The sequence below is a fragment of the Chrysemys picta genome, chromosome 8, assembly GCF_011386835.1.
Source record: "Chrysemys picta bellii isolate R12L10 chromosome 8, ASM1138683v2, whole genome shotgun sequence".
NCBI lineage: Eukaryota > Metazoa > Chordata > Testudines > Emydidae > Chrysemys > Chrysemys picta.
In genome coordinates, this window is record NC_088798.1 from 12,558,746 (window position 1) to 12,586,549 (window position 27,804).

Genomic DNA, 27,804 nt, shown 5'->3' on the forward strand with positions numbered 1-27,804 from the left:
CTAACGGGCTCACCTTCCCCAGCAAATATGGGGGGGTAGGGGGGGAACCTCTTCATCCCACAGAGAGTCATGGGGCTTCTGCGGTGTGGAGCGCCTCCCCCATGCAGGGAATCTCTCTCTCTCAGTGAGGCTCCTAAAATACTGACATCCACTTCTAACAGAAGGGTCTCCAGGCCCCATCAGTTCACTCCCGGCGAGCATGCTCACACAAGGCAACCGCGTTGTACATTTACCTTCCTGTTCAGCAGCCCCATGAGTTTAATCTGGCCCCACAAGCCAGGTTGAAGATGGGGAATTGTAACATTCTTCCAATGGATAAGACACGCGCCATCCATCAAAGTTTCAGTTTTAAGATGAAGAAACCCTGACTTCGACACCCTGACTTCGACCCCCTCACCTCCACCCGACATTACTGTTAAAGCTTCCAGTCCTAGCGTGGCAGGAGACAAGCTTCCAAAGATATCCCACAGATGAGAGTCCTTAGCAGGCATAGCCCTAAGGAGTCTATTGATACCATGGAATTCACTCATTCCACTTCCCCTGCCCTGGGGGGGCCAGGTTCTACACAGCACCTCTTGAGAGGCCTAGCTCAGAAGGCACAGCTTGACTTTATACCACCTCAGTGCAGCCCAGATTCTGGGCTGAAATGGCCACTGGCATAAGGGGTTATTCTAATTGATAGCTGCCTCTCCAAGGAGGTGGTGTAGCCCAGAACCCAGTGCTATGGGCACACCTCTACACTAGGGCCTAATGGGGCGGGGCACAGAGCTGCTTTCCTCAGTCTTCCGTGGCTCCACCAGCCCCTTAGCAGCATCTCTATGACTGCCAAACCAGTGTATAAAAACTGGGGCTAGGCCCTGCCACCCCTTCTTAACCTTACCGCTCTGTCTGGAACCGAATGTCTCAATACAAGTTCCTTGTGGGGGAGGGGTTAAAACGGCCAATCCTCAATGGATACACTCGTCCTCCCCCCAAAACTGCACAGAAACGTTCGAGTCATTAGAAGCAAAACAAAGTGCCCAGCTTTCTCATGGCAAATCCCAGTAACAAACAGCAGAGACCTGAACTCAAATGTTTATGTTTATATTTATTACAGCATGGAGGGGGAAAAAAGAACCGTTTCATTCAAAAACCATCCCATACCAATGAAGACAATAATTTAGCTATCCATTTTAAAATACATTAAAACCGGTCTGTCATTTCTCACTTCAAAAAACAAAACAAAAAACAAAACAAAAAAATGACCCATTCTGGAGACCACGGATGTTTCAGCAATACAACAAATCTTCATTTGATTTTTTTTATTTTTAAATATTAACCTGACTGTAACTATGAGACTGACACCCTTTTCCCACCCCCATCCCCACCCTCAACCCCACCCCCACCAACCTTCTACAGGTAAAGCACAATTAAAATGCCTAGGAAAAAGAAGGCAAACATTTAAAAAAATTCATATTACACACTAAAAAAAGTTTGTCATCTCATGTCTTGCAGTCAGAATAATAAAAACCAGCCAATGTTCCCAAAAAACATCTCAATGAAGGGGTGCGGAAAAAAAGACATCCCTTTAATAAAACATTTTCAACAAATATCATACACAAACTACAATGTATAATAATTACTTTTTTTCCCTCTCTTATTTTAGAACCAGACTACAAGGTAAGAAAAAACACTGAAACAAGATACAATGTTCTCAATAATCGGCACAAAGGGAAATCCAGGGAGATAATATTTTACATAATATGATATACATGGATCAGAAGTGGAGATTTATAAAACAAAGACCAACTACAGGGTAGTGTAATGTACATAGATCCCCAGACTCTGGCGAGTGTCACTTTAACATGGTTGGTTTGTTACTTTTCTGTAGTCACCTCTACCACAAGAAGAAAAGGTAATTTTTTCATTTTTGTTTTTATTTTTTGTTTGTTACAGAGTGAGCCTACAGAATAGCAAGTATACATTTGAACAATTACTTGAAAATATCTCCATCCAGTTCCAAAACACATACAGCGAAACCCTGATAAGATCACATCTTTTTAAAAAAAAAAAAATACAAAACCAAAAATCAACAAAGATGTTAGCTTGAGATCACAGTTACAAAATCCCAGGTCAGATTAACCCTTTCTTTCTCTCTTTTTTTGGTGGGGGGGAAAAATAGCTCAAGGATTCTTGCATGGGGAAGTACTGAACTCTCCTTGTATTCTGAGAGGGGGAAAAAAAGACTAATACAGTGCATGCCACGGTCACAGATAATAAGATCACAATTAATTCTTGAGGATGTGATCCTATGAGGGGCCAACTGCATTAACAACTTTCTATGAGGTGGAGGAGTCTCTTCTGGAGGAGGAGGTGGAGGAGGAGTTGTGCTGCAAACAAGAAAAACAAAACAGGCCTTCCAAACAAAAACCACCAATTGTAAACTGTCCAGTTTATTTTAAAAAAATAGGACTACAACAGGGACAACATGAGATTTCATATCTAGACTAGCTTCCTGGTGTTGCACAGCACAAACATACAACAGGTTTAAAAGAACAAAGCAAAGAGGTTGGAGTTGGGTACTGGAGGCTTCCATTTGTTTCCAAAAAAAAAAAAAAAAAAAAAAAGAAAAAAAAAAAAGAAAAAAGTGTCATGTACATATATAAATCCTTCCGCACAAGAAGGATCTTGTCACGTCTTGAAATATTTTAAGTTTTGTCCTTCATGTTTTATGGAATAAAAAGTTCAGCCTTTTTATTGCATGAAACTAAAACTGGGGTTTGGCCCCCTCGCGTCTCTCTGCCAATACACCTAGCTTCTTCTTGCATAATTTCTTTTAGATCCTCCAAATGGCAGCTGACTCTCTTTATCCTGGAGAGGAGGAAGGGGGAGGGAAATCACACACTCATCGTCATGCTGGGGGAATACTGAAAGAGAGACAAACACAGAATGAGTACTGGGCAAACAGGACTGAAATACTAAACGCGGCCAAGGCCAGGGAAGAGGGGATATGAAAGTAAGACTCGGGCTTATGAAAACTATAAAGCAACATAATTGGATATAATAAATCAGAAAGATAGAATATGCTAGAGACTCTTAATTTATCAGCACATAATCCGCTGCATAATGGTCTTTCCAGGGAGAAAATAAGCAAAACAGTATGGGGTAGGAAGCAATTTAAATGCATGCATGTATATAATGCTAAATATGGTGAGAAAAAAAGGGGGAGCCTCTTTCATCTGTAGAGCTTGAATCCAACGTGAAAATATACTCTGCAGATCTCAAAGATGAGCGCACGTTTCTTCGCAGCCGAAAACAAGCCTGGTTAGCTGGGTCTGCTCAGGGGCAGCTCGGAAACGGCAGGGGGTGTTGCAAGCCTGAGCAAAACTGCTCCCAAGCATCAATAGGGGGTCCCAAGATTAGCCCTGCAGCTTCCCTGCTGTTCCAGCCGGCAGCACAGCTGTATAAGGAGGTTTTCGCAGAGTGAAGATGTTTGTCTCTAGCTCACCGTGGTAGCTCACTTTCACCCGTCTATTTCACGCACATGATGGCTAGAAAGGGGGCCAGCAAGGTTTATTTACACCTTTATTAAAAATCCTACCAACTGGATGCAGAGCTGCGTTACACAACCACGTGACCCTACTGCTCTCACATTTTTTCTCCCCCCCTCAGCCTCATTTGTTACATGCTGTTGCCATCTTGGCTAGCCTGTATGCTTTTTGGTTCAATACCTTGTTCAGAAATAGATCTCAAAACACAGTGCAAATTGCAGGTAAGAGTGATCATCGCTACTTTTTGGTTTTCACTTGGATAGGGAGCTCCCAAAGCACAGCGCTTAAGCAACATTCCCAGGGTCAAACAGAAAGGCAGTGACAGAATCAGGATTAGGAACCAGGGCTTCTCAACTCCCAGCCCCCGTGCTGAGTCCCCTGGACCACAGCTAGATCTGTATTAAATGACAACATGCTCTCTCTACCATCATCAGAGATCACCCCTATCCCTCCAGACCCCGGGCCCCACCAGGAAGCAGAGACAGAGCCTTATAAATTTGGTGCCACCAAAAGAGAGGGGGCTTAGAGATTGGGTGTCTGAGCAACTCACATTGTCATTTTGGAAGGAATGGAGGAAGTTACCTCCCAGTTCACCATCATCTCTTGGAGTGCCCGGGGGGTTGCTAATGCCACTTATGTTGTTTGGAGAATTCTAAGGAGACAAACGAAGGAGAAGGTGAGTATGCCTCAAATACGTCACTGAGCACAGACTGGCAAAATCCCTCGCTAACGACTATGAGCGGCCGATGGGAGAGCAGGAGAGAACGGCCGCGTTTTATACAACCTTCCGTTAGTGCCGAAGCAAACGTCTCATGGGAAAGGGCTACAGGATGGGAGAAAGCCCCTTGTGTCCCTCTATTGCTCCCCCTACATTGGAGCCTCTCCAACCACACACACAATTTTCTCACTGCTGATGCTTCATGAAGGAGGGAAGGACTACGGTTGAAAGGAAAATGATTCACCGTTACGGTCACCACAGCGCACACTTACTTTTGGAAGTCCATCTATGTCGCCTGACCCTATCAAAAGAGGGGAAGAAAGGGAACTTTTATTTGCAAGTTAGTTACATTCCTTGCTCACAGTTGAGGTAGTTCTCCTGCTTGGCTAGCCCATTCAGTGCAGAAGCACGCTGGTGCTTAGAATGCCATCCAGAAACAGGAGGCTGTTGCTACATGCAGCTACTCCAGGGCATTGCTAGCAGCAGGCAATACAGGTCGCAGCTGTGCTAATCCCACACCTCTTAACATTTGCCTCTGGTAAAAAGGAACAGTGGGGGGCCTCAGCTGCCTTTCCTTTGTATGCTGAACTCCAGGGAGTTGAGGACAGCTCACCTGACTGCATAGCGCTGGGCACGCTTACTGCATGGCACTGTAATAATGGCAGGGTAGTTGTAGGGGCCTTGGCTCTCCCTGTGGTACTCGGACATTGATCAAGCTAGAGCATAGCTCCTATAGCAGGGCAACGTAGGAGACGGACTCGAGAGGTTAATGGGCCTTTCTACTGCTTTCAATTAAACACCAACACTGGTTTTGAGTTTAAGCTCCTCTTCTGACTGAATCTATCAATGCTGCTCCAGTGAGCCTGTGCCTAGTCTACATGCTATAACAGAAGAGTATCCAGCCAGGTGGGCGGACAGGCGGCCTGGCAGGTAGGTCATGGCAAAAGAGGGCTGTGTGGGGCCAGAGGAAATAGGGTGATTCTCAGACCTCTGAAAGCTCACAGTGCACACGTGCCTCCAAAACTCACTGACTGGTTTGTCAGGAGCAAGACAGGAAAAGCCACCAGACAATAACATCGCCCTTACAAAGCAACAGAGGGTCCTGTGGCACCTTTAAGACTAACAGAAGTATTGGGAGCATAAGCTTTTGTGGGTAAGAAGCTCACTTCTTCTGAAGAAGTGAGGTTCTTACCCACGAAAGCTTATGCTCCCAATACTTCTGTTAGTCTTAAAGGTGCCACAGGACCCTCTGTTGCTTTTTACAGATTCAGACTAACACGGCTACCCCACTGATACTATCTCCCTTACAGAGATTTAATCCTGAATGGCAGATCAGCATTAACAGCTTGTTAAGGGTCTGGTCTAGTGCGCTTCCCGCTCAGCCGGCCTTGAGCTTACCTAACGATCCATTCATGTGATGTGGTTCCATACCTCCCATGCCTCCCATTGGGCCGTCAGAACCGGGCCCCATTGGGAACTGAGAAAGAAAACAGCAGAAAGTGTAACCCCAAAATCAGAGACCTGTACTCCTATCAGCATCAAGCAGATCAGCACATCCACTGGTAAGGATGGCCTCAAAACAGCACAGAATGTTCTACGATCCAAGTTTTGTCCAGATACGGAAAGGTGACCTGGCTCCCGTTGGGTTGGGAAGCAATATCCCTTGAAAACTTAACTGCCTCAGGAAAGTTACAGCAAACGTTTTGTTCGGTCACTAAGGCTGCATCTACACTACAGAGCCCACGTCAGCACAGCTATGCCTACACAGAGTATGTGGAGAGAAGGCGTTTTTCCAACAGGGTAGGAACACCATGTCCACAGATGAAGCACAGGGTAGGAACACCATGTCCACAGATGAAGCACTCTTCTGTCGGCACCACTGAATCTACCTGGGGGTTTTGTTGGCATAGCTACATCATTGGGGGGTGCAGGCTGTAATACTTTGGTCCAGAACTGGCTGTTGGATTTAGTGTGCGGTTGGTGGTGTGGCCTGCGACATACAGGAGGTCACAGACACTTTGGGGGTCCCCTCTGGTCTTCGATTCAATTACTCCCGACTCTATAGCTACACAGAATAGCAGGGCTCTGGTTTCACCCTCTGCAACCTCCGTTATGAACAGTGTTTACAGAGGAACTAATTCCCTCCTTTAGTTCTATCGACACGCGCAGTGTACAGGGCCCCCCATTACCCTGGAAATAACTCATTGTGGCAGGCTGATGGGGCTGAATCACAGGGCTATCAAGTCAGCCAAGACACCCAGCGAGGGGAGCGGGTAACATGACGGGTGTCAGGCACATTGGCAAGGACTTCCGTTCTCCCAGCTGGTTTAATACTCCAAGGTGCTATGCGGGGGGCAAGGGTTCAAACTCCCTCTTACAGAAACACAGTCACAAAAACACACGGCAGTGAGACCTGTGCTCAGACACGTGCGTGAGGTCACCTTTTGGCCCCTCCTGCCCCGGCATCAGCAGACACTCTGCCCCAATAAGAACGGCATGGAGGGTGGGGACATGCACGCATGTGTGGGGTGACCCCCAGCTGCCTTGTTAGCAGCACTCCGTGCTCTCTCAGCTGACAGACACACGCAATGGTTCTGCAGCTACTTTGCCCAAATAGTTACACTTCCTTGAAACCAGGAAGTGATGTCTAAAGGGCACATTCTCCTCACCAGCATATCCCCAAGTGAACCAGCCACTATAACCCAACGCGGGTGTCAACATGCTGCGCCCTACAAAGATTGGCTCCTCCCTTTCGCTCATGACATCCTTCTCTGGCCACGAGGGGGTGTTCCAAGATCATGCCATGGCAAAACCACCTCCAGTCTGAAGAGTGCACAACCTGATCTACCATTGCAAATCCAGGCCAAAGATCTCCCGCCCCACCCACCCGGCAGCACATTTCAACGGCCGGCTGAGGGAGCTAGCCGTATTTCCTTACGCCACCTCCCATCTTCCCCCAGTGCTGCTCCAACCACATTCCCAGGGATCAGTGAGGCTTCAACATGATCGCCTAGATCCACCCGAACCCCCTGTGCTGTGACCATCATCCATCTGTCTGCAGGGGGAACGGATGGGCCTCCTTTTGGGGCCTAACCATGCAGCTCCTCAAATCAGCCAATAGCGTTTGCTCTTGAGCAGTCTGAAGCCCAGGCATCAAGTGCCTCGCGTCTGCCAGGCTCCTGACCCACGAGAACAGGAGAGGGAATCTAACCATGCTCTGCCATTTTCCTGGTGAATAAAACCATTGAAGCTAGCTAGCAGCCTGTGCACCCCATACCGAGCTGAAGAGCACTCCAGGCATCAGGCAAACTGGCAGCTTCTGCTCAGACAAGGCCTAGAGACCAGAGTACCAGGCCTGCTAAGGGGCCGGATGGAGGAGCACTCTCCTCACTGCTGAGCAGCTCCTCCAAGCCAATGCCGTCAGCTCCTCCCTTACCGAGCACGGAACCAAAACAGACTTCAGGTGGAACCATCACGCTCTGACACCGCCCCCCCCCCCCCCAACCTTCTGGCATGACCATTTCGTTTTCTAAGTGGATGGGTGTGATGTCTTCCCACCCCCACATCATTCCTCCTCAGCACACAGACAGGAGTGATGGACCCTCACAGCTGATCCAGCCAACGCAGCCACTTATGGGTGCCACGCTGAACAGGGGCAGGCAGATTCAATAACGCGTCAGCTCCTTGGAGCTGGGCCCACCCTCGTTGGGAGACTGCAGAGCACTGAGCGGGCACTACTGTAAAGAAGCGGGGGTAGATTTTCGTTCATCATCACCACCGCCCTCATTTTGTTTCCCTGTCCCTAGATCTGCAAAGATCACATTACTGGAAATGGCCAAGGGAGTTCCCACTCGAATCACTTTACCTACGTAAGCTGAAGATAAAACCAGCAAACATCTCTATAAACAGATACGCAGCCAACGTGGGCACAACTGCTCCCCTCACCGCCCCCATCAAAAATGGGTTTGACATCTTACTGTTTTACGTGCCAAGCTGCAGCAGTTATAACGCCCCTTAAGGTACATCTACGCAGCAAACACCCACGGCTGGCCCAGGTCAGCTGTCTCAGGATCACAGGGCTGTAAAATTGCTGTGTAGATGTTCAGGCCTGGGCTGAAGCCCGAGCTCTCGGACCCTGCAAAGGGGGTCCCAGAGCCCAAACACAACCGTTTTTAGCCCCGCAGCCCAAGCCCTGGGAGCCCAAGTCAGCTGACCCCGGCCCCGGCCCCGCCACGGTTGTGCCACAGGTCTTTTATTCCAGGGTAGACATACTCCAAAAAAAGTCAATCTGGTCTGATCTTTTTCACCTGCAACACCCATCAATGTCACAATGAAGATGGTCCTCTTCCCCCCGCCCCCCACCTTATCCAGTTCATTGATTTGGGCTGAGATTGTCAGAGAAGCCCAAATCCCACTGAAATTCAATTCATCCTTTGCAAATCCCTAGCTTTGGGTCTAGTCAGTTTCGCTGTTCTCCCCGAAGAGTCTGCTTCCCCTCTGGTGCAGGCTTTTGTTATTATATATTCACCCTCCCATGAGGAAGAGAGAAAAAAATCTCACACGTGATCACAAAAAAACCCACCCACGCTGGCAGGGGGAATCTCAGAAACAGGCAGTGCTTGGAACCAATAGTTTATAAGTTGACTGTATCCCTTTAAATGTGACTGCTAACTGGATGCGTTGCTGACATGATCTTGACCAGAGCAGCATGAACGGCACCATTTTAATAAGCATAAAAAATTAACAAAGTTGCTGAAGAGTTAATCGCTTTTTGATGGTTTGTTTTATTTCTATTTTGTAACCAATGGCTGAAATCAATTAAACTGCTCTACCCTCAACTGATGAAGTTAATTATGATTTGTTATGGTATCTGATATGTAAATTATTAGAAAGCAGAGACTTACATTCGATCGACTGCCTCCAGGCGGTACTGGATTAATCATTGTGTAGATGTTGTCACTTGAATTGGTTGAATCTGTAGAACAGTGAAGCCCAGTAAGTCAGAGTGATTAATTCATTTCTTAATTAAAACAAACTCATGCCACTTGAACTCATTCTTTTGTATTTTATCACCTAAAATTCCCTTTAAGTACCACCATTTTCTGGCTAATTTGTATTTAATGAAGATTCACAAAGTTTTTAATCACAGAAATTCAACTGTGAAAATAATTCAACTACTGAGAATCACAGGGCCTGCTCGTCAGAAGAGGCGTAGAACGATAATTTGCTTCGATGTATCACTTAACACCTCAAAATTACCCAAACATCCTCCAACATTATTACAATACTGGTATTAAAAACAAATCACCGAACCCGTATGGAAAAGGAACCCGTCTCTTTATAATGCACATGGTAACAGACAAACCATTTTAATCACGTCACAATATATAAATGTACAAATGACAAGTGTGCTGCCACGACAGAATACTGGGACAGTGACTAGCAGCACCCATTAACATATGGATTGTTTTATTATGACCTAGTCTGAAATGTAGGTCAGAGTTCTCATAAAAATGCAGAAGCAGAAAGACAGTCGTAATATTACATTTTAGCTCCACCCCTGCAGCTGTGAAACACCACAGTTACAGAGCAAGGCTACTTCCCTTGAGCCCACCCACCATCCCCTCCTATTGATCACTACAACAATTACAAAATCAGCCTTGCAAAACTGCCAGAGAAATTTACCAGCCCAGAGGCAGAATCTACATGCCCACCTTTATGTGGGGAAGGAGGTGAAAATCATTGTGGGAGATTTTACTGACCCCATCCAAAAAGAATTTGAAATTTGGGGGCGAGGGAATTAGCCTACCATGGCAAGCAGAATTTTGCAAACACGGTTTTCAAAAGCCCCTGCAAGTCTTCATAAATCTGACCACCACAAGGGCAGCCTCCACAGCCTGACTTGGTCTTTTTAAAGGAGGAGGCATCAGAGTTAAAAATTGGGCGAGGGGAGAGGGGGGGGAAAAGGGCAGCACAGGAAACCTTTCCAGTAAAGGGATTGGATTTTTTTTTTTTGTAGCTAATACAATTTTAAACCTTGACTGGATTATTATTATTATTTTAAAAAGAGCAAGCAGTAGCTGATTAGTCAGCCCCTAAACAGTACAAAACGACTCCCTTGCTTTTTGTTTGCTAACCAGCATGAAAGGAATAACAAATAAATATATTCAATTTTTTATAAGGACATTTTGTCAAAGCACAAGCAGTGTTTTGCACATTTCTAGTTTACATGCCTCACAAGGCTGGTTCACTTTAGTAACACGGGGATTAAACGGGAAGTGACTACTGCTTCTCAGGGAAACAAATCTGGACACGGAGAAGGGCTGGCTCCTTCCCTCTTCCCCACTTGATATGTACTCACACGTGCTCTCAGAGTTCCCCCACCCCACCCCCCAATTTTCACCCTCTTGAAACTCAAACCTAGGAGGAGAAGTGAATACAAAGCCCCATCCTAACAAACACCAAAATCTTATTTCACTACTACTGCATACGATCAGGAATCCAATGGAGCAGCAGTTGAGCGTGAACGGAGGAGTTAGGGGGCTATCATTCAAAAAAACACCCAGCAAATCTGGGTTTTTTAAGTGCTGAATTCGTCGGCTGTTGAATTTTACCTGCAGGACTAGGCATGATCGGTGTTCCTGGAGGACCTCCACCACCAGGGGGCCCCTGTAGACAAGATTAAACACACATCAGAAACCACTGTGATAACATATACTGCACTAGGTCAGCAAGATCCTGCTGCTGTCAGCAACTATGTCTCACCTTGGTATTCAGCCAAGCATTAATCTCCTGCTAAAACCTTTGATGCACTCTCGTAGCCAAAGTACAATGCTTTGTTTAAGCCTCGAGCAAAATCAGATTTTTTTTTTTATAAGTATTTGAGAGGTGTATGTGGGAGAGAGCGGAAATCATTTGCAGTGTCCACGGGACCCTGTTCTAAAACATTTTTTACATTTACACACGAGGGAGGCTGTTCTGGGTACCCAGAAGACACGCAGATTTCTAGAAACAAACATGCTTACATTTTAGAATTTCTGCCTCTGCCCAGACTTTTGTACCAACTCAGGATAGAGGGACATGGCTACACTACATACATCTAACTCACACCGAGAATCTATTTAAAAGTCCAAATAAGTTATATCTACATACACACGTGTGTGTACAAAGAGTCAATGATCTGTAATGTATATACTTGAAATCTGACTATACATCTGGCTAGAAATAAGAACCCAGCACAGGAACTTACCACGTATGTACCAGGCGATGAAGAGGAATATGGAATCTATAAACAGATCATAGGAGATAGTTACCTGTCTGAAATGCAGCATTTCATCAATAATATCCCGATTTACATATTTAACTCTGGTGCCCACATTCCGCTTTGTCAAACGGAAGCGGAAATTAGGTTGAATTACAGTAGTGGCCACTGACGTGTTATAAATGCCCACAATGCACTGAATATGCTGGCACACAATATTTCACTTACCCCCAAACCCTACTATTGGCAGGATACAAAAAGGCAAGAAAAATTAATGGTTCAAGAGCAAGGTTGTGGGTGTTCTGCACTACATCAGCCATCTGTGGTCACCGAATGACCAGGTGGCTGCTGAAAGATCCTGTCTCCATCCTTCCCCCTACATTTTTTTTTGGGTGCACAGAGTGCTGCAAAGTATCATATCTTTACCCTGAATTACAAAGAAAATGGACAGAAAACTGGCTAAGGAACAGATCAGAACAAAAAACACAACCTTAATTTTTAGATACACCAACGCAGTAACCAAATTAACGGAATGCTGTGCAACATAAAAATCTTCTCTAGTTAGCTGGGTGCTTGCACACCTACGCTGGGAAGCGCTCTATGGTATGGAGGATGGTGAATGTTTGCCCGGGAGTTTGCCCACATTTAAATGGGTATAACACTACCCTCCTGTCCTGATACTCAGGCACATCCACGTAATACCTGTAGACTGGCTGTCTCTAAAGACGAGGGTTTAGTCGGAAGTTGTAACAAAAGACACAAGAAGGCAGTCACACTTGAAGAGATGCTCATGTACAAATTTTTGCTCTAGTCGAATACCGATAAAAAAAGACTTACTGAATTAGCACTGCTGGGATTAGGCCATGGTCTACCAGCTCCTGGGCCCCTAGAGTTCAAATGAAAAAGAAAAGGTTTTTATACAGGGCACATTGGGATACAGCACAACAGCAATGTAAAACTGGGATTCCAAAGTCATTTCAAAGCAAAGGTCAAAGCCGCTGTCAAAGCATCATGGGTTTTGCCTTACATGTTAATTCCAGGCATGCCGGGGCCTAAAGAGTTGGGTGGAGGTCTCATTCCGCCGCCATAGTTCTGCAATGATAACCAAGGATCAGTCTACCATAACGAGAAGGGAAACCGGAGAAGAAAAGAGAAGGGAAAAAAACAAACAAACAAAAACAAGAGGGTTAGTGTGTGAAAATGAACTTTAATAAAAAATTAGATGATGATGAACATACAAGCAATTAAAAACTTTAAAATAAACAGGACTGTGGTATCTTTCCATTGACTCTCCGCAAGACCTCATGGGCTGTTAAAAGATTTATACAGAAGCCAGATTTTGCATTATGGCTTCCCTATTGCAGACCAGAGCACAGCACTGGGTTATCCTAGGCCCGGACCTGGCCTCTGGGAGTGGCCCACTTCAGAAGAAAGAGAATGTCCCGGCCAACTGTGCAATACAATTATTATGGAGGGAGGGAAATTCCCTCCCAACTCCAGCAGGCAAATCTGTTTCTGGCTTGTGGTCTCTTTTGTTTAGGGGTGGAAGGACAGAGAAAAAGAAAGTAGCTGCTTGAAAGATTATTGCTACAGTGTAATGAGCAAGCAATGGGATGCATGGAAGAGATGCAAACAGCATGAACGTTTGCAGTAGCCTTCTAAAGACGGGAAAGGAACCTGTCCTCCTAGGGTTACATCTCCAGTTTAAAGACAACAAAAAAAGATTGGTCTTAAAGTCACTACAGAACAATGTGCATTTCAGACATGTGCACACAGGCACACACAAACATATGTACAGAGAGATTCATGGCCCACAGTGTTGCAAGGGAAGGGACTTCGATTTTGCTACAGAACTATTCAGATTGACCTCTTCATAGTCAAATCTGATGCTGCGTCAGCACGTAAAACCCAAACACATGTACACGGGGTGGGGTGGAAAGTGACATGCAACACAGAAATGCTGTAAACACGTCAGGCATTACACAAAACTCCCCAACTCAGGCACCTGCTCTCCCTTCTTATGTCACCCCCTGGCTTTGCCTACTGCAGGAGTCTCCGATCAGTGTACCTGATCTAAAAAGAACATATCTACTGTAATGCCAAGCCCGAGGATGCTGCTGTGGCTCCAGAAGTCCTCATGCTGAATTTCTCTGCCTCTCTCCAAGTCAGTTGCCCATCACCAACGTATCTGGGCACACCTTTCGCAGTGTACATCAGCCTTGCTAAATTCTTCTTGTCCACTCATTCAAGGTAAAATAGCATTAGTTTCTTCTGTGCCTGGACCAATTTATTTCCTCAGCAGTTTTGCAAGGCTGGTTTATGTAGGAAGCCACCACTCCCACACACGGAGCTAAGCACCCAACCCAGCAAACCATGACTGTAAAAGGGATAAAGAGAAGGATATTGACAGCCAGCGACGGGGGGGAAATGGTGCAGTCGCTTGATGAAGCGCCTGATCAAAAGGGTTCTCCCTCGGACTTGCTTTGTGCTCCCTGTATTTGCAAATATGGCAGCGCAAGTAGTTTAGACCAACCATTTCAAAAAGAGAAAGAGAGAGAGAGAGAGAGAGTGTGTGAGTGTCCATTCAAGGAGAGTAACAAAACCTGTGCGGCTCCCAAGAGAAGGAAGGCTCTCCCGTTTCACAGACACACTGACTCCCATTTTCCCCTTGCAAACTTTTACTCACTCGACAGGTTCCCCCATCTCCTTGACAGCCCCTGGAGAACTCCTCCCCCCCCCCCCCCACACACTTTAACTTGACTGTGCGTATTTCTGAGGCCCTGTATCCGGACAGCTATCCCTCTGGGACTGGAATGGGACAATTTCTATTTGTTCTCAAAGAGCTCCTAAGGCTTGGTCTACACTAAACCCCCAAATCAAACTAAGGTACGCAACTTCAGCTACGTGAATAACGTAGCTGAAGTCGACGTACCTTAGTTCGAACTTACCGCTGTCCAGACCCGGCAGGCAGGTTCCCCCGTCAACTCCGCGTACTCCTCGCGGCGAGCAGGATTACCGGAGTCGACGGGGAGCACTTCTGAGTTCGATTGCCTGCCGCCGAACCAGCGCGGTAAGTATAGACAAGCCCTAAGATACACTTATGCCACACACGCCTTTTGGCAGCACAAACATGGCTAGTTCCCCTAGCATGGGTATAACGGCAATGGAGACCATAAGATGCTGCTTAGGCAAATAGAGTAAAACACAGTCCTGAACCCTTTGGGTACGTAATCTACTCCCCAAGCCACGTGTCCCACTGCTGAAGTCTTTCCCCAAAGCAGGGAAAAGACCCAAAGGCTCTGGCCGCTCTCCGCTGCAGGAGCCTTTCCCTGTCAGTGAAAGACTAGCAGGGGGACAAAGGGAGAAGGCTCTGGCAGCTTCCTGCTGCCTCTCCCTGCCAGAGACTTTCACCAACACTGATAGCTACGCATGGCCATGTGGACACAGCCTGCCTTTCGCAGTGGCATGTAGCAAGAGGTATGCAGGGTAGATGGAGTCAGCTGTTAAGAGGCTCTCTTCTCGCTGCAAATGAGGGGATAAATGGTGTCTCCAGCAAACTCTTTGTTCGTCCCTAGGACTGGAGCTGTACCTAGTACTTGGCAGTGTAGTACTCCACCAATATTTTTGATTTGCCCCAAGACATATCCAATTAATTTTCGGTTGGCTTATTTAGGAAATCTGGTTTAAATCACAAGACTGAGCATTTTGGGGTTTGGTTTTTTCGGTTCCCCTGCCATCATACCTTTATTTGTAACTCAAAGCGCAACAGGTAGGTCAACAGAATGGTGTTGTAGGAGTACAAATATTTCATTATGGTCCCAATTCAGCAAAGCATTTAAGCATCTCCTTAACTTTAAGCATGTGCTGAAGTCCCATTGAACGCTTTGGATTTAAGCCCATGTTGACGTGCTTTGCTGAATTAGGGTCCATTACCTTATCTACATGCGTACTTTGAGGAGGATGAAAAGGGTTACCCGAAGAAATCACTAGCAAATCTTAATTGATCCAAATCTCAGTTTCCTAAGCTGAACTACATAAAACCCCATGTTAAAACTTAGTACTTCTAATTGGAGCTGAAAGAAACAGACAAACAGGCCAAAGCATTTTAAAGGTGTTAGAAAAAGGGGAAAAGGTGCCCTTGTGCTGAGAAGCTGGGTGTCAACCTTCAGCAAAATGTGAATTAAAATGGGGAAGTTACAAACCCTTGGAAGACCATATTTAATAGAAGCACTGACGCATCTAACCTCAGCAGCACCAACAAATGCCTTTATACTGTTCACAGAATTAACGCTATGATCAAAAAAAGGAGATAGGAAGTCAGAGTTTAAACCATGATGCTAGATTGTAAAAGATGACTGGTTTTCAGTTCATGTCAGGTGGCTGGTACATGACTGCAGGTTACCATTGGTTGGATAAAAATGTATTTTATACGAATGTTTATTTTAGAAGGTCTTGAAAAAACCCTTTGGGAAGGTAGTGGGTGGGTAGTGTGTACACAATGATTTATTACACACAACAAAAATGGTGACGTTCAATATTTTTGATTATTTCTTGTATGCACTAAAGTTTCAGAGCACCTGCTTCTTTAGTGTTTTGGGAAGACTCAAACATGCCAACCGGTTGATGAGATTGCACGTCCCATTTTCACAGGCTTGCACTTGTTTAAAGGAAAATTAAACAAGGCGCTCTCTCTAACGTCTAATAGTCCCAGCATAAGAGAGAAAGCCCTAAAACTCCACAACTTTCAATACCACCCGTGACCGACAAAAACCTACACGGTGCGCGATTAAAACGCAACAACTTTCAAGTTCTACGGCAATCACCTTGGATTGTCCAAACTGCACAGAGCATCCAGAACTTTCATGGCACTTTTTGCTTGGCTGATGCAAGCGCAACAGATGCAGGCTTTTGTAATCATACATGTGGGACTATTAAGAGCTTTGTTGTACCAGTTCCTGACAGTGCCAGACCATTAAAATGTATAACAAAGCAATTGGAATCTAAGCTCGCCCGCAAAGAATGCTTGGGATTTTTTCCATGAGGTGTGGGGAATCTAGTGGAGTTTCACACCATGCCCAAGGAGATGGATATACATTTTTATTCAATCAACTTTTCTCCCTTCTTGTCAGTATTCAACAGTTTTGCATACGTTAAATCATTTCTTAACTCTCTTCACACAAGACCTCTTTAGCCCAAGAGCCTCCTGGAAAAACTGTGCAACACACATTCATTTACTGCAGGGTTAAACAGCACTGAAGACAACACAGGAAACAAGTAGTCAGGGAGGATAAACCTACATCTGAGATATGGTAGTATATTGTTTCAAGTCTATCACAACGAACAAACAGGAGTGAGTCAACATAGTAGCATGCAAATTCACTTGTTAAAATGAATCAACACAAAGACAGAATATATTAACCCAGATCTACTTCATTTAAAATGTATTCATAATTGGACTGGTTCCCCCACTCCCTGGGACGTATACAACCAAACAGGGATTTGGCATCATTCAGGAACTACAGAAGATTTTGTTGTTCATCGAGCTACTACTCATGCTAGTGAAAATTCAGAGGAGAAGGCTACTCTGCTAACTTTAAAAAAAAAAATCTGAGCATTCTTGAGTAACGCCAATGTTTAGCTCTTACTATAAAGGAATCTAACAAGTTGGCTGAAATGCCTGGACAAGAGCTTCTGAAATACACTTGGAAAAAAGTTACAGGGGGGGGGGGGGGGGGGAGGAGAAATGTCAAAATCTTTCCGAAGCTCATGAGAAGATCACTCAGCATATCCCACTTTGGGGAGAAAACAATCCCTAAAACTCATCAGCAAATTTTCCCCTCATTGAAAATCCCCAACCTGAAGTTTAAGGTAAAATTGAGAGAAGGGAAAGAGGCAAGCATCAGATTGATCCAGGAAACAAAGAATGGCTTAAACGCCAGAGAAGTGAAATTGTCTATAGAATAGGATAGGGAAGCGTTATGTCCTCGTGATAAATAACTTACTTTTTTATGTGGGCACTCCCTTTCTTAAGTGTTATCAAGGCAAGCTGGATAATGCATTCACCATCACTACATGGTCACAGCTAAACAGCACTGCCTCCGACTAATGAGCAAAAGGGGCTTCTGCGATATCCCTAATGAGGATGCTGAACTCTGTCGGAACACCGGCTTTCCAGCGGCAACGCACTAATGTAAAATGCATTAGTGCTAATGGGGAGTAGGTGGGAAGAACGCCCAGCTCTTGAAACCCCTAGAGATTGTTTGGATGATGTTTTGCTTATAAACTTTATGAAGTCGTAAGATGTTATTTGGCACGGGACAGGAGAGAAAATGTGCTGCTTAAGTTTACCTGCGGACCAGGACCCATGGGGCCCATCCCTCGTGGAGGATTCATCCTTTGCATTGGTCCTCCCATGTTAGGGTGCCCTGTTGGGAGTAGAACCAATGAAGTCATTATAGCAGAGTAAAAGTGTTTGGCCCAAAGCCAACAGTGAGACACCTTCCAGCATCCTTGAGCATGTTTACCTTGTTGTCGTGTAGGGTCCATTGAATTGGGCAGCAGTGGCTGCGTACCAGGAACAGCCCCTGGAGGCTAGAAAAATTGGGGGGGAAAAGGGGGAAGAAAAATAAGCTTTGTATGTATGTATGTAACCAAAATATTTAGTTTAAATTCAAGGCTTTAAACACAAAGAATTCAGGTGACACGGTCTATTTTCTGGGAAACGAGGGACTTGTCACAACTTCCTCTGCTTACACACAGCTCCGACCTGTATATCTCCCATGACATGTTCTATAAATCCCTGTAATTTGCCTAACTTCGCTTTCATAACCCTCCTACTTTGTTTCACAGCCTTTTAAAAAGACCAAACCCCAATTCTCTTCTAATCCTTCACACTACTGTCCTAATGGTCCGATTCCAAGCTTCTACTTGTAAGTAAAAAGGAGGGGACCCACGCGGCTGTCGGGGTGAGCAAATGTCTGATCAAAGCACTTCAATGAAATGATACTGATGCCAATGTAATTTCGAGGTATACACTTGGCAAATATGCTATGTAAATATATTAAAGTTATTTATTTGCCAGTGAAGAGACATTTCATCTGCAAAGAGGATTTTAAACATTCTTACTGAATAGCTTACAAAGATGGCCTCAGGAGTATTAAAAAGGTATATTTTTCTCTTATTTCCTAGTATCCCGAACACTGTATTTCTTTTTTCAAAGTCATTCTCCGCTTGGACAACAAATCTATTTAAAGTTCAAAAGAGGACTTCCATGTACAGCTCAGTGCAGATAAAGGGGGAGAAAACACAGATACCATATGCCTTGGGGAAGCAAACTGTAAACAATTTTGAAACACGGTTGCTTTTCTTTTATTTGAATACCAACATGAAATAGATCGTGCTGTAAAAATTTAGAGACTCTCCAATAAGGAAGGATGACAGTTTAGGCAGGCCAGGCCACACATCAATGCCATGAGTAGAGGGAAGGTTTTCGTTCCAAATCTTTATAGATTTACAGCTTGGGAGACAGAAGTAGGAAAATAATAAATGAACTTTTCATATATGGTTCCCATTGCTATTAACTTGTTTCTCACCTAAACAAGAAATGAGGCAGTAATGATTGATTATTTGGTCCTGTTGTCATGTTTTTGCGTCTCTGGATCTACCCAGTAACCTAGCTAAGCTATGTGAGTATTTCTCAATGCAGCGGGTTTTTTGTTTTTTTAAGAGTCTGATTAGTTTTATCCTCCTCGTTAACTTAAATTATCAAGTGTATAAAAACAAAATCACAGAACACCGAGATTCTGAAGTTGCAACGTTACAAATAATATCCCTCAATGCCTGGTCACAAACATTTCCGGTACGTCATTGCAACTTGAGACTGAAAGGAACCACGGCTCCACCTGGACACTATTAGACCAATCAAAATAGTGTTCTGAAATGTGCACAAGACTAATCCATAGCACTTACTGATACGGATAGCACATCCTTGTGCTGTCCATATTTCAGCAGCAAGAGCTTGGACTTCTTGCAAGCCTGATTTAAAGGGACATTGTAAAACTGCACTTGACAAAAAAAAAAAAAAGTGACTTTCTGTATTTCACCAGGCCTGGACAGCACAGATTGACTTGTCTGTTTTAACTTCTGCTCCTAATCAGTTTCACTTTCCTGTTCTCCGGCACTTGCCGGAAGCTAGAACCTCTAGCCAAGGAAAATGAGAACACGCCTGTGCACTCTTATGTATGAGCCTGAGAGACAATTGTAGCGTAGTCATTCTCAACTGGTGGGACATCACCAATAGTCTAAACAGGGTGTCAAGCAGCTGATCTCATCCTCAGGTCTTCCATCTTTAGGTGAAACGGATCTGCCTAGCCACTTGACTCCACTCCTCTTCCCTGAACCTACTGTGCTAGGCACCAGAGAGTATGTGATTATGGTCCTAACCAGGCTGAGGTCCTCCATTGTAAAGCACTCCAAAACAAGTTACACAGAACTGCCTAATTAGTGTCATTTTCCATGTGCAGGTTTCTCATTACAAGGCTGTGAGATTTCACCAGCACCAATGAGGAAGGGAATTCAGAGAAGGTGGAGGAGTTGCATAAAGCCGGTTGGACATACCTTCCTCAAATCCTCCCCATTCGCTCCCTAAAACCCCTGCAGAAACACTATCCACTCTCAATCTTTTTTTTAAGGAGATAACAGGACAGGCTTATTTTTATTCTTAACAATTCCCCACAGCACAGGGAAAGGCTGGAGTTAAGAGTTTATACTGGTTTCAATGCATTATAAGAAGTTGCATCTTATTTAGTACTTGGTAAGATAGTCTGTTTATCTCTACCAATCCAACACTTTGGGTAGCAAATCTGTCTCTTGTAACTGACTCAAACTGATAAGCTTGTTGGCTGTAAGACAGATTTCTCTTTTGCAAGTTTTTCTTACAATCAGACAGCTAAACAGAGATACAGGGGAAAAATGGATGCCTAAATTTGTCTAACAGAAAGAATGCGTATGCACTATTTGTGAGTGAGTTCTGGTGACCGAAAGTGACAAGAGCCACTTACTACTGGCAGGGGGAAAAGTCATAGAAAAGTATTAAAAATTAAATGGAGTCTTCTAAATCATATTCATAAAACAGTGTCTTGTTTAACAGACAGCGTAATGCGCTAACAAGAGTTACAAGGCTTATTTTAAAATGTCTGCCTTTGTTAACAGTAAAGCAACATGTTATTGGAATAGAAACTAAGCATGTAACTTTCTGAAGTACTTTGTGCTACACCTTCTGCTAAAAAGAAACTGAAGGAAAGTAATTGGTGAAATTCTTAGAATATGCTTCAACAGGATAAATTACAACTAAATGCCACAATCTTAAAACTTCTGCACATAGAATCAGACTTTAAGGTCAGAAGGGACCATTATGATAGTCTAGTCTGACCTCCTGTACAACGCAGGCCACAGAATCTCACCCACCCACTCCTGTATCAAACCCCAAACCTACATCTGAGCTACTGAAGTCCTCAAATCGTGGTTTAAAGACTTCAAGGCTGGAGGATTCTCTGCACAAGTGACCCATGCCCCACGCTGCAGAGGAAGGTGAAACAACTCCCAAGGCCTCTGCCAATCTGCCCTGGAGGAAAATTCCTTCCCGACCCCAAATATGGCAATCAGCTAAACCCTGAGCATGTGGGCAAGACTCACCAGCCAGCCACCCAGGAACAAATCTATAGTAACTCAGATCCCACCCCATCTACCATTCCATCACAGGCCATTGAGCATATTTACCGCTAATAGTCAAAGATCAATTAATTGCCAAAATTAGGCTATCCCATCATACCATCCCCTCCATAAACTTATCAAGCTCAGGCCTTGGCTACACTGGTGCTGTACAGCGCTGCAACTTGCTGTGCTCAGGGGTGTGAAAACGCACACACACACCCCACGTGCAGCGAGTGCAGCGCTGTAAAGCGCCAGTGTAATCAGCGCTGCACGCTCGCTCGCAGCACTGCAAGCTATTCCCCTCAGCGAGGCGGAGTACTTGCAGTGCTGCGAGAGAGCTCTCGCAGCGCTGGCGGCGCGACTACACTCGTGCTTCACAGTGCTGCTGCGGCAGCCCTGTTAATCCCCGCGTGTAGCCAAGGCCACAGTCTTGAAGCCAGATAGGTCTTTTGAACCCACTGCTCCCCTTGGAAGGCTATTCCAGAACTTTACTCCTCTGATGGTTAGAAACCTTCATCTAATTTCAAGTCTAAACTTCCTGATGGCCAGTTTATATCCATTTGTTCTTGTGTCCACATTGGTACTGAGCTTAAATAATTAATTCCTCTCCCTCCCTGGTGTAACTATATGAACAAACCCCCATTTTCTTTTAAGCTGCCATAAGGCAGAGGATAAACACAACTAAAATTTAACCCTGCAGCTGATCTAAGTGTTCTGGTGCCACAAGTACTCCTGTTCTTTCTAAGTGTTCTGGTGGACCAGTTCTCTAACAGCAGGATTATATGCATCACCTTGGTTTTTAAAGATTCCAGGGAAAATTTACATTTTACGCTAGCTTTGTTGTAAACCATCATCAGTCGCACATCAAAACTTTGTTTATATCAGCTGAAATCATGGGAGACAGTCAGGGAAAACCAAGAAGTTTGTGTGATTATAAAGGAGAACTCAGAACTGCGTACTACATGGAAGCTCTCTTGATAGCGAAGAAGCTGTTGGCAGTGGAGGGAACACACGTTCTATGCCAGGTCCTGATATTTACTACATTTATGTGATTGAGTTTCTACCAGCAAATGGTTTCTTGAGATTCAATGCATTACAAACCCCTCATGGAAAGAGGAGAAAACGTTTTGATGGAATTTGTTAATCAGTGAGTTAATGTTATTTGAATGACAGATACCACAAAGTCGTCTAAGAATATAAGAAACCTTCAGCTCTGTGGAAGTCTAGTTTTCCCCCACTGCCAAAAAAAAATTCAGTTTAAAATCCCCAACTTAACTCAGGTAACAGATGAAGGAAATACAATACCTGGTTTCCCATTCTGATGGGGGGCCGGGGACCTCCTGCATATCGCGGTGACATAAAAGGCTGCAATTACATGAAATTAGTTCAATGACAGGATGCACTCACAGCATGCAGATAAAGAGAATTACTACATTCCAGACAGACTCTGGTTACAATCTACACAATTTTCTGGAGAAATCTCTTTTTTAAAAATAAGTTGATAAAAACAGATCTTCACACTCCATTTTTGTATTTTTCACAGATTTATTTTTGTTGGCGAGATTGTTTAACGTACTTGGAGAGTACTAGATAAGGCTGCTAAAATTAGTGCATGGGAGACCCTGACCATTAGACACTTTCCAAGTGAAAAAGAAAATTGGTAAATGAAGCAAAAAAAAAAAAAAAACAAAAGCAAAAACAAAAACAAAAACACAAAAAAACCCAATGCCAAGAACCAAAAGCCAAGCACTTAAACCATATATACACATATCAGTGCTATGAATGCAATTTTTAAAAAAACCACACAAATTAACAAAGTTCTCACACTATCATAGCTATGTATATTTGAAACTTACGAATGGACTTTCTAATCCATTGTCAACTGAACATACAAAATCAAAAGGAAACAAACATTTCATATTGGCGCTGGCATGATGCTGGAAGAATAAATTTGAGGATCAGATCCCCAGCTGGCGTAAATCAGCGAAGCTCCATGAGGATCAAAGGAGCTCTGCTGATTCACATCAGCTGACAATCAGACCCAACAAGCTTAAAGAGCAAAATAGAACGCAAGCCCCGTTATCAGTGCCCTACATATTTCTAGTGTCTTTACCTGACTGTGGGGTCCCATCATGCTGTTAGGATTGTGAGGTGGAGGCTGTGCGTGTGGCGAGGGCTGAGAACCAGGTGGTCCCTGTGAGGTCAGACAGTAGAAGGAGGTTATAGATTAGCACATGAAAGCGCAGAAAGAGCTAAAAAGGATTTATTGGTGGATCTGTTTGTAGGGAAGCCAGTCTCGTTTTAGATGAGTTTCTATTCATTTGTAACTGAACAACGAATAATGATATTTGCAAAAAAAAAAAAAATAGGACATCTGTCAAAGCACACCAGCAACATTACAGTAAATGGTTCAGAATTCAACCAGTCTGCAATGACAAATACATTTGGATACGCTTTGAAAGTGTGCGTATGGAGAGAAAAAAAAAAAGTCTTCTCCACAACCCTCCCACACTTTCCTGAAGGTAGGAAACACCTTAAAGGGCTTCCTTTTGATTTGTGGGTCAATGGTTAATACAAGGGATTAAAAATAATGTAGAGGCAAAGATCTTGCTTAGAAGCACATCCCATGTTTGTGCCAGATATTTCTGAAGCTGAAGCCTAGGTTTAGCTCCAATAAATGGATGGCACAACTCCAATCCATTTCTACATGCAGGGCTGTGTTGTTACCCTTAAAGATCCAATATCCTTCCCCAAGACGAATGACCTAATGATGCAAGTAAAGTTTCTTTTGAGTAAAGCGATACTAAAACATGTCTGGGGGAAAAAAGAAAGATTAGTGCATGTAGCTTTTAACACCACAAGACAGCAGTTTCTGACATTTTTGGGTTGAACACCAATTTTTTCCCCCTTTAAAGCATGAAAAGAGAAAGTTTGTTTGGAAAATGTGAGCTCTGAGCAAGAATACACTGATGCATGTTAATGTAAAAAAAAATAATAAAAATTCAAGTCCAAGAACTTGTAATTGGTATAGAAAGCAAATAAGCCTTGTAAGTATGTTATGTGAAGCAGCCACACACTTCAGTAAAAGCACAGCAGCAGATGTTCTATACCTGCCACGTTACTAATTTCAACAAGTGTTCGCCTTCTAGCTGCTGCCAGCAATGGCATGGTTTGTTACCATGAGCAATTTTCTTAATTAACAGACATTAATTAGCCATTTAGCAATTTTGCAAGCATTTGTTTAGCAGCTTTCCTAAACATGAATACCACTGTGATAATGGTACTGATTAGAGGGGTCCCCTAATTAACAGTACAGGGAAGGAAAATTGAAATCACATAAATTAAAAAGGGAGGGGAAGTTAATGAAGGCAGGACATTTGCACCTGCAAATCTTTTGTACTACAGAAACTTGAGTGCACCGTAAATAAAGAGGAATTTTTTAAGTGTTACACAGAAAGACACAGCCACAAAGATTAAAACAGAAACAGCCCTCTGTCAATCTTCCATGTTTAGTTTATATGCTCATATATATGAAACTCTCTTGCATTAACAGGATATACATAACTAGTCCTACCTTGTAATTTATAACTAGTACAGTAAGGCAAGAATAGTTCTCTCTTGCCTCTCCTAGATTCATTATTCTGGGCAGAAGTCATAACTCAGAGTTGCAACGCCCCACTATGTCCTACCACCACTTTAAAAAAACCCTCCGAATGTTTCCCCCTGCTGACATGTTTGCAGAACTGACATCCTCCCCAAGAGAAATCCTTCCAAAGCAGAGAGGACAAAGCTAGAATCATTGCAATTTGAACACCAATCATTTTGTTTATTTCACTGGGACATTTCAGGCCTTTTTAACATTCCCTCCCTGAACTGAAAGAGGAGAAAATCCCATAATAAACCAAATATCTACTGAATACCAACTAGATAAGCACAGGGAATGGGGTCTGTCCAGAGTCACTAGGAGAAATCAGTCACATGCAAAAAAAATAAATAAAAATAAATCTAATTTTGCCTTTCTTCTGTGATAGATCCACTATGCTAGACAGAAGTCAGACCTTAAGGGAAGCTGCCAGTGTGATCACCACCCACCAACCACATGGGGAAAGTAAATTTGGCCCTGGATCCTACAATTGACAACATGCAGGTGGACTGCTGAGCCTGTGAAGAACTCCACTGAAGTCTATGAAGTCCACCCACATGCTGCGAATTGTAGCTTAGTGAGTAAGTACAAAAACAACAGTCACTACCAATAAAAGAAAAGGGTGATTGTGGGTCAAATGAAAGACACTACAGAGAAACCCTTGCTAGTTAAAACTGCCTCAAGATTAAAGAGATCCTTTATGATGTACATTCAGGTAGCTCGGAGCTCAAAAATGGCCATTTCCCACAAGAAGTATTTTCTCTCTCTATTTATAGATTAGACACCACTCCCTCTTCATCCTGAAACATACACAGAGCAGAGAGACAGGCCTGTTGCCCAAATACTGTATCCAAAGAGGAAAGACCAACTCAATTTTGTAATGTACTGGGAAAGAAGGAATTGACCACAAGTTGGGAAGAAACCTACAAGACTGCCAAGAGGGCTGATGTTTCTCCATCCAATACCTTGCATCTTTGGCAGAATGAACCCCAATCTCTATAGCATTTCCTGGAGTGCTGATTTATCTACCTGGGGAATGGGATGGTTTGATCGCTGCGGCAAAGCAGAGAATGTAGCCGCTTTCATGAGACTGCCCAACACCACAAGCAAGGCATTACCCCTTCCTCCGCAGAGGAGAATGGTTCAGACAGAAATTATTGCCCAGACCGCTTCCTGAGAATGAAAGTGCATTTGTAAGTGGCATAAAGGCTCATGACTGATGGTTCCTTTTCCCGTTGCCTGCTTTAGGAGGAGCTCAGTGTTCTAAGCCAGGCACAGTCTAGGGCTGTCATGCAAACCCACCCGGCCAGAGAGTTGTAACTACAGGTCTACAAAAATGCAATAAAGGAACCCTGCTCGCTTAACCCTCCGACCAAATTGAAAGGCAGGAGAAAGGCGATCTGAAGAGTCAGGAAACAGACACCAAGGATGGCTGTTTGAAAGGAGCATTAGTAAGGGCCAGTTGCACCACTTAAAAAGATTCTGGTTCCCCGGGTGACCTAATCAGGAGGCAACTGGTAGCTACAGCTACACATAGCGACAAATATCAGGATGCAACCAATGACTTCAGCAGGGGAGGGAGCGTGGCACAGTGATGAGACTAACCTCAATGAGCACCTTCTCAGACCCTTGTGCAAAAAGCCTTCTTAGGGGACCCTAAGGTAACTCCCTGGGGAAAGGAGAGGCATTGTGTGTTGGGGCCTCGCCGATGCCAGAATCTGTATGTGACTCAGTAAGGCCAAGAAAGCAGCAGGAGCTGAGATCAGGAAGCATCAAGGAACCACGATACACCAGGGCTTGCTCTATCCGGAAGAACACACAGTTTGATGCTGGACTCCCTGGGAGGGAGTCTCTGGCCCTTACTGGAACATGGCTGCAGGCTCTGCGGCTGGATTCAGGCTCTGCAGGGGGAGCAGACAGGCGGTGTTCTGCTGCTGTCCCCAAGGGAGTTCCAACCCATCTGCCAGCGAAGCGCGGGGGGGTGGGGAGGGCAGGCTGGCTTGCAGGAAAGGGGATACAGGCCAGCGCCCAGTGTGAAGACTGCCTTGCTGAAACCTCCCCTCCCCCCCCCCCCCCCCCCGCCCCAAGCATACAGCACAGCAGGAGGCAGTGCAGACCTGGTGGTGTGCCAATGGGGCGGTAAGTGCTTGGGGAATCCTTCGGAGCTCAGAAGCACCTGCACTGCACATTAAGAACCCTGCGCTGAACATGCCAGGAAGGGCGGGGGGCGGGACTACTCATGAAGGTGTTCTCCATTCCAAGAAGCCAAGCTGGGGTGAGGGAATTGCCAGGGGGGGAACAAACAAAACACAAAAAACAGAACAGGAACCTTGTTTCCCGGAAAGGGGGGGGGGGGGGGAAAAATTACTTGAGAAAGGCTCTGTCACAGACAGAAGGGGAAAGGTCTGCTCCATTCCGGGCAGAGCAACTGGGAAGGCTGCAGTCAGCCCAGAAACACGCCAGCAGGGGGAGCTATCCAGTTCAGTGAGAGCAGCACTGTCACCACTCCGCTGGATTGGCCAGAATACCCAAGAATTTTGGGCTCCCATGCAGAGCAGAGGGCTTATCCCAAGAGCAGTTTAGGCCTTGGCTACACTCGCGGATTCACAGTGCTGCCGCGGCAGCGCTGTGAAGCGCGAGTGTAGTTGCGCCGCTAGTGCTGCGAGAGCTCTCTTGCAGCGCTGCAAGTACTCCACCTCTCCGAGGGGAATAGCAGGTACTGATTACACTGGCGCTTTACAGCGCTGCACTCGCTGCGCTCGGGGTGTGTGTGTGTTTTTTCACACCCTTGAGCGCAGCAAGTGCAGCGCTGTGAATTGCCAGTGTAGCCAAGGCCATAGCTTCAGCAACAGTATTGCTAAACCACCCTCTCCCACCAGCTGATACACCCTGGAGAATTACCAGACTGAGCATCCCTGTGTATTGGCAGGGCTGGCTCCAG

At 44.8% G+C, this 27,804-nt stretch overlaps 1 protein-coding gene across 6 annotated transcripts in view; it reads right to left on the bottom strand.

The window, feature by feature from the left end:
- Positions 1 to 1,067: 1,067 nt before the first annotated feature.
- SSBP3 (single stranded DNA binding protein 3) overlaps positions 1,068 to 27,804 on the bottom strand; it is a 137,511-nt gene continuing 110,774 nt past the window's right edge. For 2 of the 6 annotated variants that reach the window (XM_005284860.5, XM_065553855.1), the window contains 13 exons: positions 23,334 to 23,414; positions 22,526 to 22,585; positions 18,034 to 18,100; positions 17,858 to 17,934; positions 12,537 to 12,601; positions 12,347 to 12,395; positions 11,498 to 11,533; positions 10,863 to 10,917; positions 9,153 to 9,223; positions 5,647 to 5,725; positions 4,521 to 4,549; positions 4,081 to 4,182; positions 1,068 to 2,906 (listed from right to left, as the gene is read on the bottom strand). In XM_005284860.5, coding sequence (XP_005284917.1) covers positions 2,877 to 2,906; positions 4,081 to 4,182; positions 4,521 to 4,549; positions 5,647 to 5,725; positions 9,153 to 9,223; positions 10,863 to 10,917; positions 11,498 to 11,533; positions 12,347 to 12,395; positions 12,537 to 12,601; positions 17,858 to 17,934; positions 18,034 to 18,100; positions 22,526 to 22,585; positions 23,334 to 23,414 — 801 coding nt within the window. In that variant the 3' untranslated portion in view covers positions 1,068 to 2,876. Of the gene's footprint in view, positions 2,907 to 4,080; positions 4,183 to 4,520; positions 4,550 to 5,646; positions 5,726 to 9,152; positions 9,224 to 10,862; positions 10,918 to 11,497; positions 11,534 to 12,346; positions 12,396 to 12,536; positions 12,626 to 17,857; positions 17,935 to 18,033; positions 18,101 to 22,525; positions 22,586 to 23,333; positions 23,415 to 27,804 lie in introns of all 6 variants that reach the window. The other 4 variants (XM_005284859.5, XM_065553854.1, XM_005284863.5 and 1 more) reach the window with 3 other exon arrangements.